This window comes from Lissotriton helveticus, chromosome 7, assembly GCF_964261635.1.
Source record: "Lissotriton helveticus chromosome 7, aLisHel1.1, whole genome shotgun sequence".
NCBI classification, from domain to species: Eukaryota; Metazoa; Chordata; class Amphibia; order Caudata; family Salamandridae; genus Lissotriton; species Lissotriton helveticus.
Genome location: NC_136068.1, coordinates 1444843122 through 1444859336, shown reverse-complemented (window position 1 = coordinate 1444859336; position 16215 = coordinate 1444843122). Strand labels below are relative to the sequence as shown.

The 16215-nt window shown below is 43.2% G+C and overlaps 1 protein-coding gene across 1 annotated transcript in view; it reads left to right on the top strand.

Annotated features, from left to right (window-relative positions):
* LOC144770346 (E3 ubiquitin-protein ligase TRIM39-like) overlaps window positions 1-14208 on the top strand; it is a 186976-nt gene extending 172768 nt beyond the window's left edge. Inside the window, exon 6 of the mRNA XM_078654805.1 lies at window positions 12996-14208. Coding sequence (XP_078510931.1) covers window positions 12996-13501 — 506 coding nt within the window. The 3' untranslated portion in view covers window positions 13502-14208. The remainder of the gene's footprint in view (window positions 1-12995) is intronic.
* Window positions 14209-16215: the final 2007 nt, after the last annotated feature.

The window sequence follows — 16215 nt, the reverse complement described above, 5'->3', positions numbered from 1 at the left end:
AACTGTCTTGAACAGAGGTTAACATTCTCAGTCGGTTCTAGACTGCTTCAAAGGGCAGTCTCTTTTTCTGTAAAACCCACTCTTCAGTAAAGCGAGCCCATTGAAACAAGCCTTCATAGGAAGCGCTATCAAAAACAACGAGGTGTGTTGCCCAAGGGAATAGCCAGATTTCTGGAGAAGGGGTGGACAAAAGTATAAGTTAACTATGAATTGATACAATCCCCTACAAGGAATACAGGAGCTGTTATTGAGGAGCTGCATCCATAATGAAATATTAGAGAAATGTATTCAGTCACGAAAAATCTTATTTCATCTCTTAATACTCAGGTTAACCGCCTAGTTTCTCCATGAGGGCTTAATGTCTGCCTGGACCCAAAAAAACACCCAGTGTCTAAGCTGCCGATTGCTGCAATGGAGACTCATAATTGCTTTCTGCTGGCTGGAGGCCTTGCTCACTCCAAACTTTACACCTTTGGACATTCTGTTCTGTAGACGAGACTTGAATTTTGTGTCTCCACCAGTACCCCGAGGATGCAACAATCAGTTTTAAAAAAAAATCAGATTCCACCTGCAAGACACTGGGCAGACAATGCCTTCAATCCCACTGAGAGTGAGCATAACAGGGCATAGCTTGAAATCTGTTGCTTTTTACAACAATCCGAAACCGGTCCCAGAATGCTTGTTTCTGGTCCAGGGAAGACATGGCATGGTAGTTCGGGCTGGACTGTTCCCATGAGGCACAGGGTCAGACTGATTTGCATATTGCCATGTCTGAACTGGGGTGGCCAAGTGAGCTAAAGAATGGTGATGGATTAAACCCAGATCAGTTGACTGGGGGTGAGTGTTTGATTTGCTCAAACGCTCCGTCCATCATCCCCTTTCGTATCGCTTTGTTCGCCCTAAGTGTGGCAGGGTATGCTCAGACGTGAGTCCCTTGCTGACTTGGCCACTGGAATCAAGATAGCCTGGCTGATGAGGATTATGAATCCGAAACCGGTCCCAGGATGCTTGTTTCTGGTCCAGGGAAGACATGGCATGGTAGTTCGGGCTGGACTGTTCCCATGAGGCACAGGGTCAGACTGATTTGCATATTGCCATGTCTGAACTGGGGTGGCCAAGTGAGCTAAAGAATGGTGATGGATTAAACCCAGATCAGTTGACTGGGGGTGAGTGTTTGATTTGCTCAAACGCTCCGTCCATCATCCCCTTTCGTATCGCTTTGTTCGCCCTAAGTGTGGCAGGGTATGCTCAGACGCGAGTCCCTTGCTGACTTGGCCACTGGAATCAAGATAGCCTGGCTGATGAGGATTATGAATCCGAAACCGGTCCCAGGATGCTTGTTTCTGGTCCAGGGAAGACATGGCATGGTAGTTCGGGCTGGACTGTTCCCATGAGGCACAGGGTCAGACTGATTTGCATATTGCCATGTCTGAACTGGGGTGGCCAAGTGAGCTAAAGAATGGTGATGGATTAAACCCAGATCAGTTGACTGGGGGTGAGTGTTTGATTTGCTCAAACGCTCCGTCCATCATCCCCTTTCGTATCGCTTTTTACAACAAAGCAGGAATTGCAGAACCCTCTTCCGCAGTATGTGAATAGTTGAGATTACTGTCTGATTTTTAGGATTAATAATGTATTCCTGGGTACAGAATTGAATTATGTTGGTCCTCTTCAGTCTAAGTACTGGTAGGTGATTAAGACAAAAAAACTCTGGATTCTAAACATTAGCAGATGCTGAACTTAAATTTAAAAGCATGAGATGGAGTGGATGTGGACAGAGCAGCAGGTCTTTCTAAAGTGGTTGAGGAGTCTGCTGCAGGGTGTCTTTGCTGCCCCAGCATCTTAGGTGGACTATCTGCATGGGTCTAAATGACCCCCAAATGTCTAAAACCTGACGTGTCCCTGCCAGAGATTTAGTTAGAAGACGATGAGAAAGAATCTAATCAAATGCCCAAATAATGGTAATGATAAAGGAAGAGGATAAGAGAAGAAGGAAGCAGAGCCTTCGGTGTTATCAGAATTGGAGAGAAACCCAGAAAAAAATATATCCAGTTTCGTTTCAATTGGTTTGGTTTCAGAACAGTCACCTGTGAAATAGTGAAGGCACAAAGACATAGTCGGAGGGCATTAAGGCAGGCAAGTGTTTAACTTAGAGTGTTACAAAAGAGTTATATCAAAAATAGATACTGGCTGGAAACAGACGCCACCAAACCTTAGTTTTCCCTACGCTAACACAGCAAATCACTAAAAATATGCAGCAAATCCCTTGAAATGCACCTTTTTATTACTGTCTTTGATGGAGAGTCTGGCAGCTTTCCCATGCTGCCACTTTGCCATTGTGATTGCCCTTACAATTGAGTCCGTTCACAGTGCACACACCTTTTGCTGCTAGCAAATCAATCCTACAGAAGAACATAAAATAACTAAAATAAATTGGGAAATAAAGATTCCACACTACCTATAACTCAATCTAAGAGAGCATGTTGAGAATTTATTGTTAGAAATATATAATCTCTTGAAACATTTAGATTTTAAGTGAATCACTACCAGAATAGCACTGTAAAGTCTAGGCCATCCTCTCTGGCAGATAAGATCTGGTCCAGTATAGGTACTTGACTAAGTGTGCTGTACATCAGACATGACTTATCTTCTGTCAAATCTAAGGTCTCCCTGTCAAAGAGGACATAGTTTAAAATGTCAGTGTGGTCATGCTCTGAAAATCGGACTATTATTATGATGAATGATTTAACCCATTTTCTGGTTGATACTGGCTGTCCCATGGAACCAGCAAATGTTCTGAGCAATTACTTTCCCCTCACTACGCACTTTATCAATCTCTAATTTCAATATAGGTGTATCCCAGATTCATTAAACAAGAATTGGGTGACGTCATTGTTCAGTAAAGTTTCAATGGATCCCCTAAACTATTACAGCTGCTGTCCCATCCCAAATATCCAGCTGGTCTTGAAAATACTGGCGAAAGAGAGGGCTTATCCTCAAACATTCAGTATTCACAGTGAGTGGCTATTGGGTTTCGACACAGTTTAGGTACAGAAACATCCTTATTTGATGATCAGTCAACCATATGGAAGATTCCGAGCAGATCTGTTTATGTGTCTAGATGTTTTGACACCTGCTACAACAACTTCCTTTCATGTGGAATCGAAAGAAGAGAAGTGTCAAACCAGAAGTCAAGGGAAGTTCAACATTGGGTGACAGCCAAGTGACCAGGGGCATTCCCCGAGGTTTGAACTAGTCTGTGGTGCTCAGTGTTCAGCGAGTTTCCATTCTCCAGAAAACCTTCTTGACCTCATTGTCTGTTTTCACACCTATAGATACATGAGCAAACAGCTAGCGGTTGAGTTTACACAATTACAAAGTTACATTTTTGTGGATGACCTATGTGTATACATAGCATAACAAACTTTTACAAACCAGCAACTCTTTTGTGCCTCTTTTCTAGCACAAAAGCATAGAGACACAATTTATAGAGCCATCAGTGGATCGCAAATACATTGTAGTAACATCAAATGTATTGACTCCACAAAGAGAAGGATACAAAAACTGCAAATGCTTCAAATTGTCCTTGCAACAGGCAGTGCCAAAATCTCCAGAAGAGAATATATATGTACCAAACTGTACTGGTTACTGCTGTTAACCTGCATTACAGTCAGTGCCCCTTAAGGTGTGTTTTTTGGAAATCTATCAGTGTGTCTCAAAATACATGCCCCTTGTAGGACCCTTCGTTCTAGTGGAAAATACCTGGTAGTTCATAAGGTACAACAGACTTGTGCAGAAAGAAAATACTTCAGTTTTTATGACTATTGTCATATGAAAGCTCTACTGAAATGTGTTAGTTATTTGGAATGGTATCTTATCAGTTGTGTTTGAGTGCTTGATGTATGTGGGTTTGTCATTATGCAACTGATGATAATATTGATAAGCTTCCCAAACCCAAAGACATGCCACCTTAGTTTTCAAATGGCATTTTGCTCCAATGCATCCTGTGTGGGCACACATCAACAGGTCATCACTAGGCCTGGGCAAAGCACTACGCTACGCTCGCGTAGTTTGCGAAGTTTTCGCAACTTCGCACTATGCGAACTGCACGTAGCACAGTGCGAACACGCGTAGTGCAGCTGTCATTTTTTGCTTGCTCGCGGTCCTCAACGTCAAGTTGGCGACCGCGAGCAAGCAAAATGACATCCTGGCGAGACTTTTTCCTTGCTCGGGATCAGCAACATCAAGTTGCCGATCGCGAGCGTGGAAAATAAACCTCCCTGCGAGTGGTTGCGTATGCTCGCGATCGCTCGCGATTAGAAACTACCAGTCTTCGTTGACAAAGCTGACGCTCGAGTAAAAATCTCCTCGAGGTAAATCGACTTTGTGGGTGCTGGGGGCGCAAACCGGGGTTGGTAACTGGGCATCTATGCTACAGGTTGCAGTTGGTTGCATTAAGTATCTGGGAGTGTTTATCTCAGAGGTCCCGGCGATCTCCTGGGAGTGCAACCTGGTGCCTGTCTGGGATCGGGTCCGGACGGAGATGAAGACATGGTCCCGTATGCCCCTCACAATTTATGGCAGATCGTCCATTTTTAAAATGGTGGCCCTCCCCCGATTGCTGTACCAACTACAGAACCATCCCTTCCCGATTCCACCCCAGTGGTTCCGTCAAGTGAATTCAGCACTGGGGCAATTTCTTTGGGCGGGAGGAGCGGTTAGAGTAGCACTTCGGACATGCTTTCTGTCAACATATTGTGGTGGCTTGACAACCTCTGACATCCTCTCCTCCTATCAAGCCTCCCATCTTCTGGTCCTGAACGAGTGGTGGTTCGGGGACAGGGGGGATCCGGCATATGCCCTGGAACGACATCTTATGGGCTCGAACTCCTTACATGTGATTCTGTATGCAGGGCACCTGCGAAAGAGACTGCCGCAGGCTACCCAACTTGTTTTCCAGATCTGGAGGCAGGCATTGCGCCGCATGGGATGGTGGGGCAGGCTGACTGAGGAGACCCCATTATGGAACAATGTACAGCTCCCTGCCTTGGCGTCTTTGCAAGGCTTTAGAGGTTGGGATAATATCGGAATTTTGACACTAGGGAACGTACTGTCGGGGAGGACACTTAAATCCTTCCAGGAGCTACGCGAAGAATACGACATGCCCCGATCCCAAATCTTTCAGTATCTGCGGTTCCGCCATGCCATCGCACAGAGCTTGGAAGGTATAGATTCCCTCCCAGAATTTAGTCCAATAGAGGCCAAGGTCTTCATGGGGGATTTAGGGGACAAAAAGATATCTCGTATCTATCAAACACTAGTCACACATTGCTACACTACACTATTGAAGCTTCGGGAATTATGAGAGAGGGATGTGGGGGCACTGGAGGAGGAGGACTGGCGAGAGGCATTAGAGACCCCTAGAAGTGCAGCCATAGCGATATGTCTGTGGCTCATCCAATTTAAATACTTGCACAGGGTCTACTATACCAGAGAGAAACTATGGCGGGCGGGCCTTATTGCATCCCCAGACTGTCTTAGGTGTGGGAGGGAAGTAGGGACAATGATCCACACGGTATGGAGCTGCAGCTCACTGGCTAGATTCTGGAAAGGGGTATGGGATTGTTTGTCCGAGGTCTTGGAGTGGGACCTCCCTCACTACTAAGATTAGGGTTACTGCACGTGATGGATGGGGTGGGGGGGCACAGGTACAAGAGGCATTTACTGGTGCTGGACTTAACCTTAGCCAAAAGAGACGTGGCCAAAGCATGGAAAGACCCCCGGGCTCCATCAGTTCCGGTCTGGAAGAGGGGGATGGACTTCTGTATGGGGCTGGAGCAGCCCGTATTCGTGGCCCGAGGCTGCCCACGTAAGAATTACAGGATATGGAAAAGATGGGCTGATTATCGGGGCCTGTGGCTGGAGCCTCCACTGGAGTGGGAGGATACTCTGGAGACAAGATGAAAGGGCTGTATTGTACGTTTCTAACACGAAGAATGATATGCAGGGAAAAGAAAATGATACCGTGCGACCGGGGGGGGGGGGATCCGGGAGGGGGGAGTTGGGGGGTAGGGGAGTGGTGGGGGAGGAGTAGCTTTGTTCAGTTTGATGTGATTATTGGATATAAAATGATGCAGAGATTGCTAATACCTTGATGATATGTATTTGATTGGCAGCTAACTCCGGAGTACGGGGGGCGGCAATAGGTGTGCAATCTATCAAATAAAATCTGTTTAAAAAAATATATATATATCCTCGAGTGGCAGAAAACTACAGATCGCACTGTGCAAGATGCAGTTTTCAATGATTTCACAGTGCCTGATGCTTGTCCGCACTGTGCAATCATTGAAAACGGCATCTTGCACAGTGCAAACAGGCTACTACGCAGTTCGCGCAGTGCTACGTGTAGTTTGCGTAGTGCGAAGTGCACTTCGCGTAGCTACGAGTAGCGCTACTTCGCGAACTACGTCCAGCCCTAGTCATCACCCAACCACATATCATGTGAACCCTGGCATGAGTTTCTGTGTTGCCGCATAGCATGTATTGATTCATGCATGTACTTTGTACAGAATCAAGCATGCCCATATTCTTACAGTTTTGCGATGTATAACCTTATCCTCCACATAATTCCGTCTTCAGCCTGTTCCTAATAGCAATTGTAGTTCCAATGAAAAGAGGGCCTAACCACTATAATATTCTCTATATTAGACCGTTAGTCAAATATGATTTCATGCAATTGCTTACTATGTATGTTGAAGACAGGTGCGGCATATTGTTTACCTATTTTTGAATTTCACTGAATTGTTATGATTTTGTGTATTCTTTTTGTACGGTACCCATAGTATACAAAATTGTCCAACTATAGAAACTCAAAAAAATCTTATTACAAAAAAACACAAAGTAGCAGTTAGTTAAGACAACCAGGTAAAGGTTATGCTGAATAGTTGGTCTACCATTAAGTCAAAGCTGTACAGTATTTTTGCAATTGCGATACACACAGCTTTTGCGGTCTATTGCAGAAATCTTTTGTGGGTGTAGGTGACACTTCAAACAGTGGAGACAGTCATCTTCACACCCTGGGTCGAAATAACTTATGTGGGTCTCTTCACATTTGGGATTCTGTTCATACTATGGCGATTCATTTTTCTGGACAATAGGTGGCCAGAAATGCATTTTAAAGCTCGCTCCCAGCAGCATTCATCTCTGCTTACTATATTTTATTGTGGGTTCAGGGTTCTTCCTCAAGAAGTTTCAGCAGAATGAATGGCAAATGCTACCTGTGAATAAACTTAGTTGGATGTGAAAGTTCAGTTTCTGGTTTCCTTGAAAAATCAGTGGTGGCAAATAGTGCATTCCAAAACACACCACGAGTTGCATTGCTCTCAGCCTACCAGGACTACAAAATTAACTATGACAAGATATTAGAACTTTCTTCCCCAAAATTGATAGCATTTCTTTGATAGCATGTCTTTCTTCTCCAAAATTGACTGCATTTCCTAGCACACAATACATATGTTATTTTCAGGATTGGAGATTATTGTCCGCTAGAAGGATGCTTCATGTCCAAGCATTATAACTCCTTCGATGTTAAAGCTACATTCAGTGGTGCTGCATGCTAACACTGAGTTGCACTCACCATTATGTGTTCATTGCATTGTTAAGCTTGACGAGTCTCATAACCTGAAAGCCTAAAACATAAACCACAGAATTTGGACACAAAGTGTGATTAGCCATGGTATCCGCACATAAAATGTGGATCTCAATTAGTGGTAACCAGATGTATCCGTGGCTTTGAGAAAATATTTGGCATCAGTGCATGAAGAATACATTCTTCGAGTCTGTAGCTATGTTACATGGCAGGCTGGCATCTAACAGGATTGATAGAGCTAAATCACAAAAATCGAAAAAGGTGTAGGGTAACCTGGAGTAATAATAGTGTGTGGAAAAGGAGATGTTGGCCAGTATCTATAAGCAAGAAACAGTTATTTTAAGACAATAAAGTCCTGCATTAATTGCTGTTCATTTCCAGTACTGGCACTCCTTCAAACCTGGCCCACTTCTTTCCACCCCTTGAATCAATGTTAGAAACATTGCATCTCTAATCCTCATGGCCTCTGCCCAGTAGCTCAGGTCTCTCTCCCGCCCTCCATTTGCTGCAGTGGGTACACAGCGAAATGTAACTATTTGGAGGAGACGACCAATTTTAGATATTGTGGAGTGGTTGAACAGTGTGCCATGATCTCCAAACCTTTCCAACCCCAATTCTTCTCACTTTCACCCTGAACCCTGCCAACAACCTCCTTTCCTCTTCTGATACATCTTCCCACCATTTATTTCTCTTTTATCAGATACCCGTGACTGATAATAGAAATTGCATTGCACTAACATTCCAAGTTCATGTTTTCACTACTGTGCATCACTAATGGGGTTTTCTTTGTTGCAACCATGCATCTGGGTGTCTCTCTCTTGGTCTCTCTAAGTGTCTTTTAGTCTCTCTCTCTCTCTCTCTCTCTCTCTCTCTCTCTCTCTCTCTCGATCCTCTCTCTCGATCCCCCTCTCTCTCTCTTTCTCTCTCTCTCTCTCTCTCTCTCTCTCTGGATCCCTCTCTGGATCCCTCTGGATCCCTCTCTCTCTCTCTGGATCCCTCTCTTACCCACCTGTCACCTGTGTTTGTCTGCGCAGAGTGCAGTATGGATTATGAAGAAGTAATTCTGGGAAATTTGAGCATCAATATGTACTTTCTACGGCCCACCTATCACCCTACACCGAAGTCCTCAACTCTCCATTACAAAGTGCTATATTTACTTGTACTATACTACCAAGTCCTTCCTCACTTTTCATGCTTCTCCCAGTCCTTTGCCCATCATCCTACAACTGCTAACACTTCTTTCAGTCTTATCCATCTCGTCTTAGCCCCCTCATTCTTCTGCCTTAAGGTTGACTGTCCCATAAATCACCACTATGCCTTCCTCCTCTTTTTCCTCATAGGCCTGATTATCCATTCTCTGTCTTCAACCTTCCCCTTCCAACACTTTCCCTTACTCTACCAAAGTCCTTCAACTGCGTTCTCATCTCAGATCTTTTCCACTCCATCTGACCGACTTATCACTCTTTATCTTTCAGCCTTAACACTTCATGCATGCTGATATTAATATGTATAGAGCATGATTACTGAGGATGTATTGACACTGGATGCCAAAAGACAACCTAAAGCGAAACAGAGATTTTTAAGGTCAGAGAATGTGAGTTTTTGAGAGCGGTAGAACAGTGAATACACTGGTTAGTGCGAAGAGCCCGGGAGGATGTGCGAGAACATGGAGATAGAATTTACTCTGACTGTTCGATGAATCAGACACAGTACTTGTACTTGGAGCTTGACCAACATCACTACAAGAATTCAGTTGAGTGTAGAGACATGTGTGGATACGAAGTCATGTTTTCGAAGGCAATCCACCTCATTTTGAATAATCTGTAAACATGAATATTGGGGAAATCAAACTGAGAGTACCCAGAGTCAAGGTGGAAGATAAGCACTTGCATAGGTGTTCTTCTGGATGACGTGAAGGATCTTACCAAGCACGTTAAGTGTCAAGAAATAGGTGGAAGGAGCCCTCTCTCTCGCTCCATCTTCCTGCACTCTGCCTTCCCACCAAAGCTCCAACACATCTCCCTGCATGACAACCTACAAAAATTCCTGGGAGGTGGAATCTCTCAGGGGAGTTGCAAAGCTCGTTGCATCCAACACAGATCCCACAAAGTCAACATTTTTGTCAACCTAGCTGGAGGGGGCGCAGTTTACCATATGGTCGTCCTGACCCCTGCTGTTTCAGACCTGCATCACTGTCCAGTCTGGAGTGAGGATCTCAGGGCCTGTGGTGTCTGCCGGTAGGCTGGCTATCTCTATGGCAATGCTGCTTCAAAAGCATATGACTTAAGGAGTTTAAAGTGGAAAGGATACACATTCAGTGGCTTTGAGTCCCGTAGTAAATAACTTGATAGAATGTTTAATACTGAACTTTTACTACTACTGGAATGGCATGATTGAGACGTATTTGTTGTGACTAAAATCAAAGATAGCGCAATAAACAGCATGTGTGCTGCAAACACGAAATGTTGATTGGCCAACAGCATCAGCACTGAAACGTTCCCTTTCACACACACACACACACACACACTAAATGGGTTACAGCACAGGTAGTATCAGTGCAAGCTTTTCTTACAAAACAGATACATCATTAGCAAAAGGAACATATTGTTGTATCACAAAAAGAGTAGGTATATCAGGGGCCACAAAAAGCCAAGCCTGGGGTCTCCTGACCCCAGCAGCGTATGCAGGCAGCTGTGAGGAGAATGTGCCTGATACGATGTAAATGTGTTCCATGAAATTGTTATCCGTGGATGGAGTAAGTGAAGGAGTTGTTTTGAGGTCATCCTACCCCATCAGTGCACCCTCTGAGATTTTCTGCTAGCCCTGACACATACTCAGCCAGCCCTTTGACAGTCCTCCTCAACCATCCACTCATGTCATTTAACTTCCACTGGTCCTCAGGCATCATCCCTCCAAAACTCCAGCGAAATACATGAAACCAGCAGCAACCAGACACACATGGTCAGTTTGCCCTGGTGACCTCCACAAAGACTCTGCAATGTCCAATTTTCCCTAATATATACTTTTCAGTTCTGTGTAGTACTTCCTGCAGCAGATTTTTTACCACTGTAAGTGCCAAATGTTCATGTCAGGAAGAAAGGTTGAGACACAACTGCAGGTTACATATGATGTTTCCAGAAGGCACAATGCTGGCTCGTGTACACACTTACATCCTGCTGCATGTCATGTTAATTAAGCAGAATGTTTAATAGACTATTCATACCCAGATTTACTGAAGTTTGCACAAGCATGCATGTGCCCCTATGCACCATTTCGTGGTGCAAATGGCAGCATCAGTCAACTTTCCTGTGCTAAACATTTTAGCACAGAAAGTTGAACCATGCTGAGCACCAAAATCTACCAAATGCGCCTCAAAGTACAAACCCATTTGATTTTTAACCTTGGTAATGTTCCTTTTTATGTTTGGAAATAAAGTTGTTTTTTTTGCGAGGGCAGTAAGCAATTTTAACACACTTGTTTGGCACTGCTCCTATAATGTCTCTTAGGATAGAGACTCAGCCTCCTGATGGAGGAAAGGCCCTATGATGATACGATTGACCACAAGTACGCCAGTGCCTTACACATAACACTGAGGAAATGGCCAATTAGGGCCTCATTACGATCAGAATAAAGAGAATCGAATAAAAGAGTGCTGACGAAGCACTCCTATTGATTACTCCTAAGTAAATCTTTGGAAGCTGAGTGCATCTCAAAGAAAACGTTTCTACATCCCTCTTTTGATTTTTTTGATGAAATGCACCTTATTGTCAAGTTGCGCATTTTATTTTTTTAAGCATGATAATACATTTCACTTTTTTTAATTTACAGCTCCAGATCGGCATCTCTCATCTTGGAAATGTGTATTAAAAAAACAATAACAAAATGGTTGTTGATGGATATTTGTGGTGACACATGCTCATCTATGCACTTGTATATATGTATGTGGTATTTGTAAAGTATGAGCCTGTCCAAAAAGGCGGTGGTGCCTTGAACAGGTTCAAAGGTAGGCATGCAATCACCATGCAGTCTACATCATGCTAGTGCCACCATAGTGTAATGACACACACCTTTGCATGCATTTAAACAAACGCATGGTAATACATTGCATCTTTTTTGTTGTTGTTGATGTTTCTGTTTAGCATCAACAAAAGGCATTGGCAAAAATAGGTGTGTACTCTGTCAAAAGACGCAACCATTTGGCTTTGCTATTGCTTGTTAACCCCTTCCCTGCGGGGGTAATTCCTCCACGGTGCGGTGGGTGGGGGTGGAGGGGTGCTGAGCGCGTTGCTCATGATAAGACCAGGTTGTCATGAGTCATGGTGGAGCTGTGCTCATGACAGCCTGGTCTCGTCACGACCACGCCCACTGATTAACTCGCCCGCACAGGCGGGAAATTAACTGCGTGTGGGCGGAGCGGCGATGTTATGACGAGAGCAGGTCGTCATGAGCACAGCTCCACCGTGACTCATGACGAGCTGGTCTCGTCACGAGCACCGAAGGGGTTAAAATAAATTCATGTTTCATTTAGCACTCCAATGGAGTGCATGCCCTGCTTTTTTCTCTCATGATAACTTTCCCACCTTGTCATTTTCCCCCACTCTCCAGAGCTATGCATCCCCTTTAACGCCAAGCACTACTGACACGCTCTCTTGGTCTCTCCTGACCTCTTCCTTTCTCTGCCATTAGTTTCTGTCCCTCTTCTACCACTCTCCCACTTCACCTCTCCCTCCACGCCTCTCCCACTGCTATTTACTTTGCCAATGCATAATCCTTTTAAAACTGTGCCAGCATTGACAACATCAATACTGGCGACTGACCATCTTAAAAGTGTATTTTCTATACTTCCAAGATGGCTGATTATGTGATATTATATTGTGTCACACTTGTAGTGGCCTTTTTGAAAGTGTAGAATGTTATTCTCTGTACTTTCAAGGTGGCCAACAAATTGTGTGATGCAACATGGTTGCCATCTTCAAAGTTTAAAAACATTTATTTGTACAGTATACATAACAGCTACATTCTGTCAAACAAACATTATTTTCTACGTCTCTAGGATGGCCAGCTGCTGCTATTGACTTCCCCTGTTTCAATTGTGAAAACATTGAGTTGATTAATGTATTATGTATCACTAAGGGTCCCCACAGTGATTGTGCGCTTTACAAATGCACTTGTTACGTTTATTTACATAATAGAATAAATAATAGAAGATGTTTTACTATGAGTGTGAGTGAACCACTTTGTAAAGAAGATCCTAGTGAAAAGTACATTCCACTCACTTATGGGACACACATGCTGTATTCATTGTTTTGGCTTCATTTAGTTTACACTTTATCTGTTTTTTCTTCAGTTGGTGTTAATCTGGATCCATTGACAGCACATCCTCGTCTCATTATATCTGAAGCACAAAGGTGTGTGGAATATGGCGAGAAGACAACTCTCCCACCAGAAGAACCCAGGAGATTTGACTTTTTCCCCTGTGTGCTAGGAAGTGAGGGTTTCACCACGGGGAGATCTTACTGGGAGGTGGAAGTGAGGGGTGAAGGTGGATGGTACGTGGGTGCGGCCAAAGAGTCTGTCAAGAGGAAAGGAGGAAGTAACATATTGCCTGCAGATGGAATCTGGGCAATATGGGGAATGAAAAGTGAGTACAAGGCCTTTACCTCTCCATTGACCATTCTTTCTCCCAAGGAAACAGTCAGTAAGCTGGGAGTGTATCTGGATTATGAAGGGAGACAGCTCTCTCTTTACAATGCTGACACATTGGAACATCTCTACACTTTCAGACACGCCTTCACTGAAAAAATATACCCGTTCTTCTGGGTTACTTCTAAAATCAAGCTATGCCTTGTGTAGAGATGAAACCTCTGCCTAGGTCATGTTTTAAAAAAAATGTAAGAGCAGATCCACAATTCGGGTAATTTGATTAGGGAATCCGAATATTGGCGAGAATATGTCGCAATGCTTTCCAAAACAATCACATATCATTAATCTTAAAACATAAAATAGCATCCTTAAACAGTTTCTTCCTCCTCCCATTCCGTACGGTGTACCGCAGGCGTGTCCCAGGAGTGGAGAAAAGCGCAACAGATCTGTTATCTCAGAATGGCCAGTGAGGCTCTATCAAGAACTGTCTCTTTGTTCCAAGAATGACAGAAAACAAAAGGGAACTCTTCTTGTTTAGTTGGTGAATGTATGTGAACTCTGAAGAAGTCATACTGTAAGGAACAACCAACATGCAACGCAGCTTTATTTGACAGTTACTGAATCTGTCACTAGAATTACTGCAGAGTAAATGGCATGATTATCATGAGAACAACAAATGCATTTTAATCTCCACTTTTTTTTGTCCAGACACTTTAGGCTAGTTTTCTTCTGTGTTAGACTTTTCTGTGATAAACGGCAAGGAATGTAGTTATCAAAGTCTGCTCTTTGTTTATGTGCTGTTTAAATACAGTGCTAATGTATGCAAATTGGCATCACAACATTAGTTGTAAGTTTTAGTGAAATGTTTTTTGCAAAACTGTGTCTGTTTTCAGTGCCAATTAAAGGTTACCAGTTCACACTCTCAGATTGTTTTACAGTGACTTTTTCTCAGATTAATTGTGAATTTTCATTTTTAGGGCATACCTATTTAAGCTTCTTTGGTGAGTCAAACATACATTGCAGCCATTTCTTTGTACATTGATAGGCTACTAGAGGCAGGCCAACATTTGTTTTGGGGGAAATTCATAAAATGTACTTTGTAAATAGTTAGTGAAGAAAAATAACAGTGATGCAAGCGGTAAACGTTTCCAACAAGAGGTTAGATTTGCAATTGTCATTTCTAGGCAAAACTCTTTTGGGTGTTCTCCAAACTGAAAAAAGTAACCTATAACCGATTAGAAGAGTCCCCTATTTCGACTTAATCAATGGTATCAGGCAAAACATACTTCAGTGTGTATACAGGTGAATAGTTTTGGAACGTATTTGCTGGAAAGGTGGTACATTTATTGGTTTTGCTTAAATAAAGCTTTTTCCATGTGTTGTTGATGACCTTTTGCCAACAGTGCATAGAGTGGTCTTTGGGCCAGCCGCTTCCTAATTACTGGATGGCTTTCTGAACTATTTGGCTTCCCTGCACCCTAGTACAGGGATTTACTCCCTATTATTGTGTTTCTTCTGCTCAGGAGCATTTTGGTTGCACCTCAAATCTTTATCTTTTAAAAACAACAATCATAAATGGAAATTATCGTAGCACATCAACTAAGCTCACTGCATCAGGTGTATCTCGTAGTAGAGTCCAAAGGCAATAATGATTTCAATATCTTGGTCTTTATCCATATTATGCACTCTTTCTAGATGTCTATTTGATAAAGAGGCACATGATCTCGCAAACCTCAAGTTTTACATTTAAGGAAACAGACCATTACATTCTATACAGCACGTTCTTTTTCCCTATCATTACTATCTCCCACTTCATTCGTGTCATGCTCAAGTTGCATTACATATGTTTGCAGACGTGACCAGATATCACTTGGCCTGCTTTAACTTGCATGCGGACAAACATTTTAGTACACAAGATCCTGAACCCATTTGCCCAGTTGAGGGGGGCTCCTTTGCCAACAACAAAGCCTTAGCTGTCTGTTTCCTTACTGGTGCTTGTACCTCTTTCACACTTTCCAGTAGTGTCATTAAGCGGTTAGGTTCAATCCTTTGATTTAGCATCATTTAGCTCAAGAAATACATTATTCCAGTAGGCACAAATAGCAGGGCATCACCAGGCATAGTGCATGAAGTCCGCACCTCTGTACTTCACCTGCGAGTCTTGCTGTGTTTCGATTGGATGGCATGTATCTTTCTACTGCTGACATCAGATCCTGCATTATAGTGCATATGAGGAACTATTTTTTTTATCCCTTTCAATCTCTTCCAGTCCCTCTCCCTCCCTTTCTTTATTATAAATTATCCCTGCAGAGCCTCGGAGCCCACTTGCCTACTTGCCCTCATTGGCTCCCAGTGATTTCAGCCAGTGTATCAGTGGATAGCCATTTTTAAATGTGAAACAAACAAAATTGCGGCAAGGTATATAGGTGCATGCATCAAAAACTGTGTGATCAGTATTTACACCTAAATGTCCGTATCTTAATTGTCCATTTGTTGTATGGTGCTCTGGAGGAGGAAGAGCCACCCAATCCTTCTCATTAAGGAAAAAGGGTTTTCCAAGTTGAATTCAAGCAGATCTTTGAACACTCAATAATAGATCATGTGTCGAGGTATCCACTGTCCTTTTATTGAAGCCTCCAAATCTATTCCTCTCACTCGGACTCCCAACTTGCCCAATTTGCCAACACTTGTTTCGTCTAAACTGTATATTGTAACAGCAGACTTCCTCAGGGCTATAATATGAATACTGACATATTAAAAGCAGCGGAAACTCTAAAGCTTTAGAGAGTCCAATCACCAGGGTCTATGAACCAAAAGGCAGCCAATTTGTGCCACGTTAAGTCTCGAGAATCAGACCACAAGCTAATTTGAAGGCATGATGACAGTAGAGTGAGTGAGGTGCTATTCTTGATGAACTCAATACA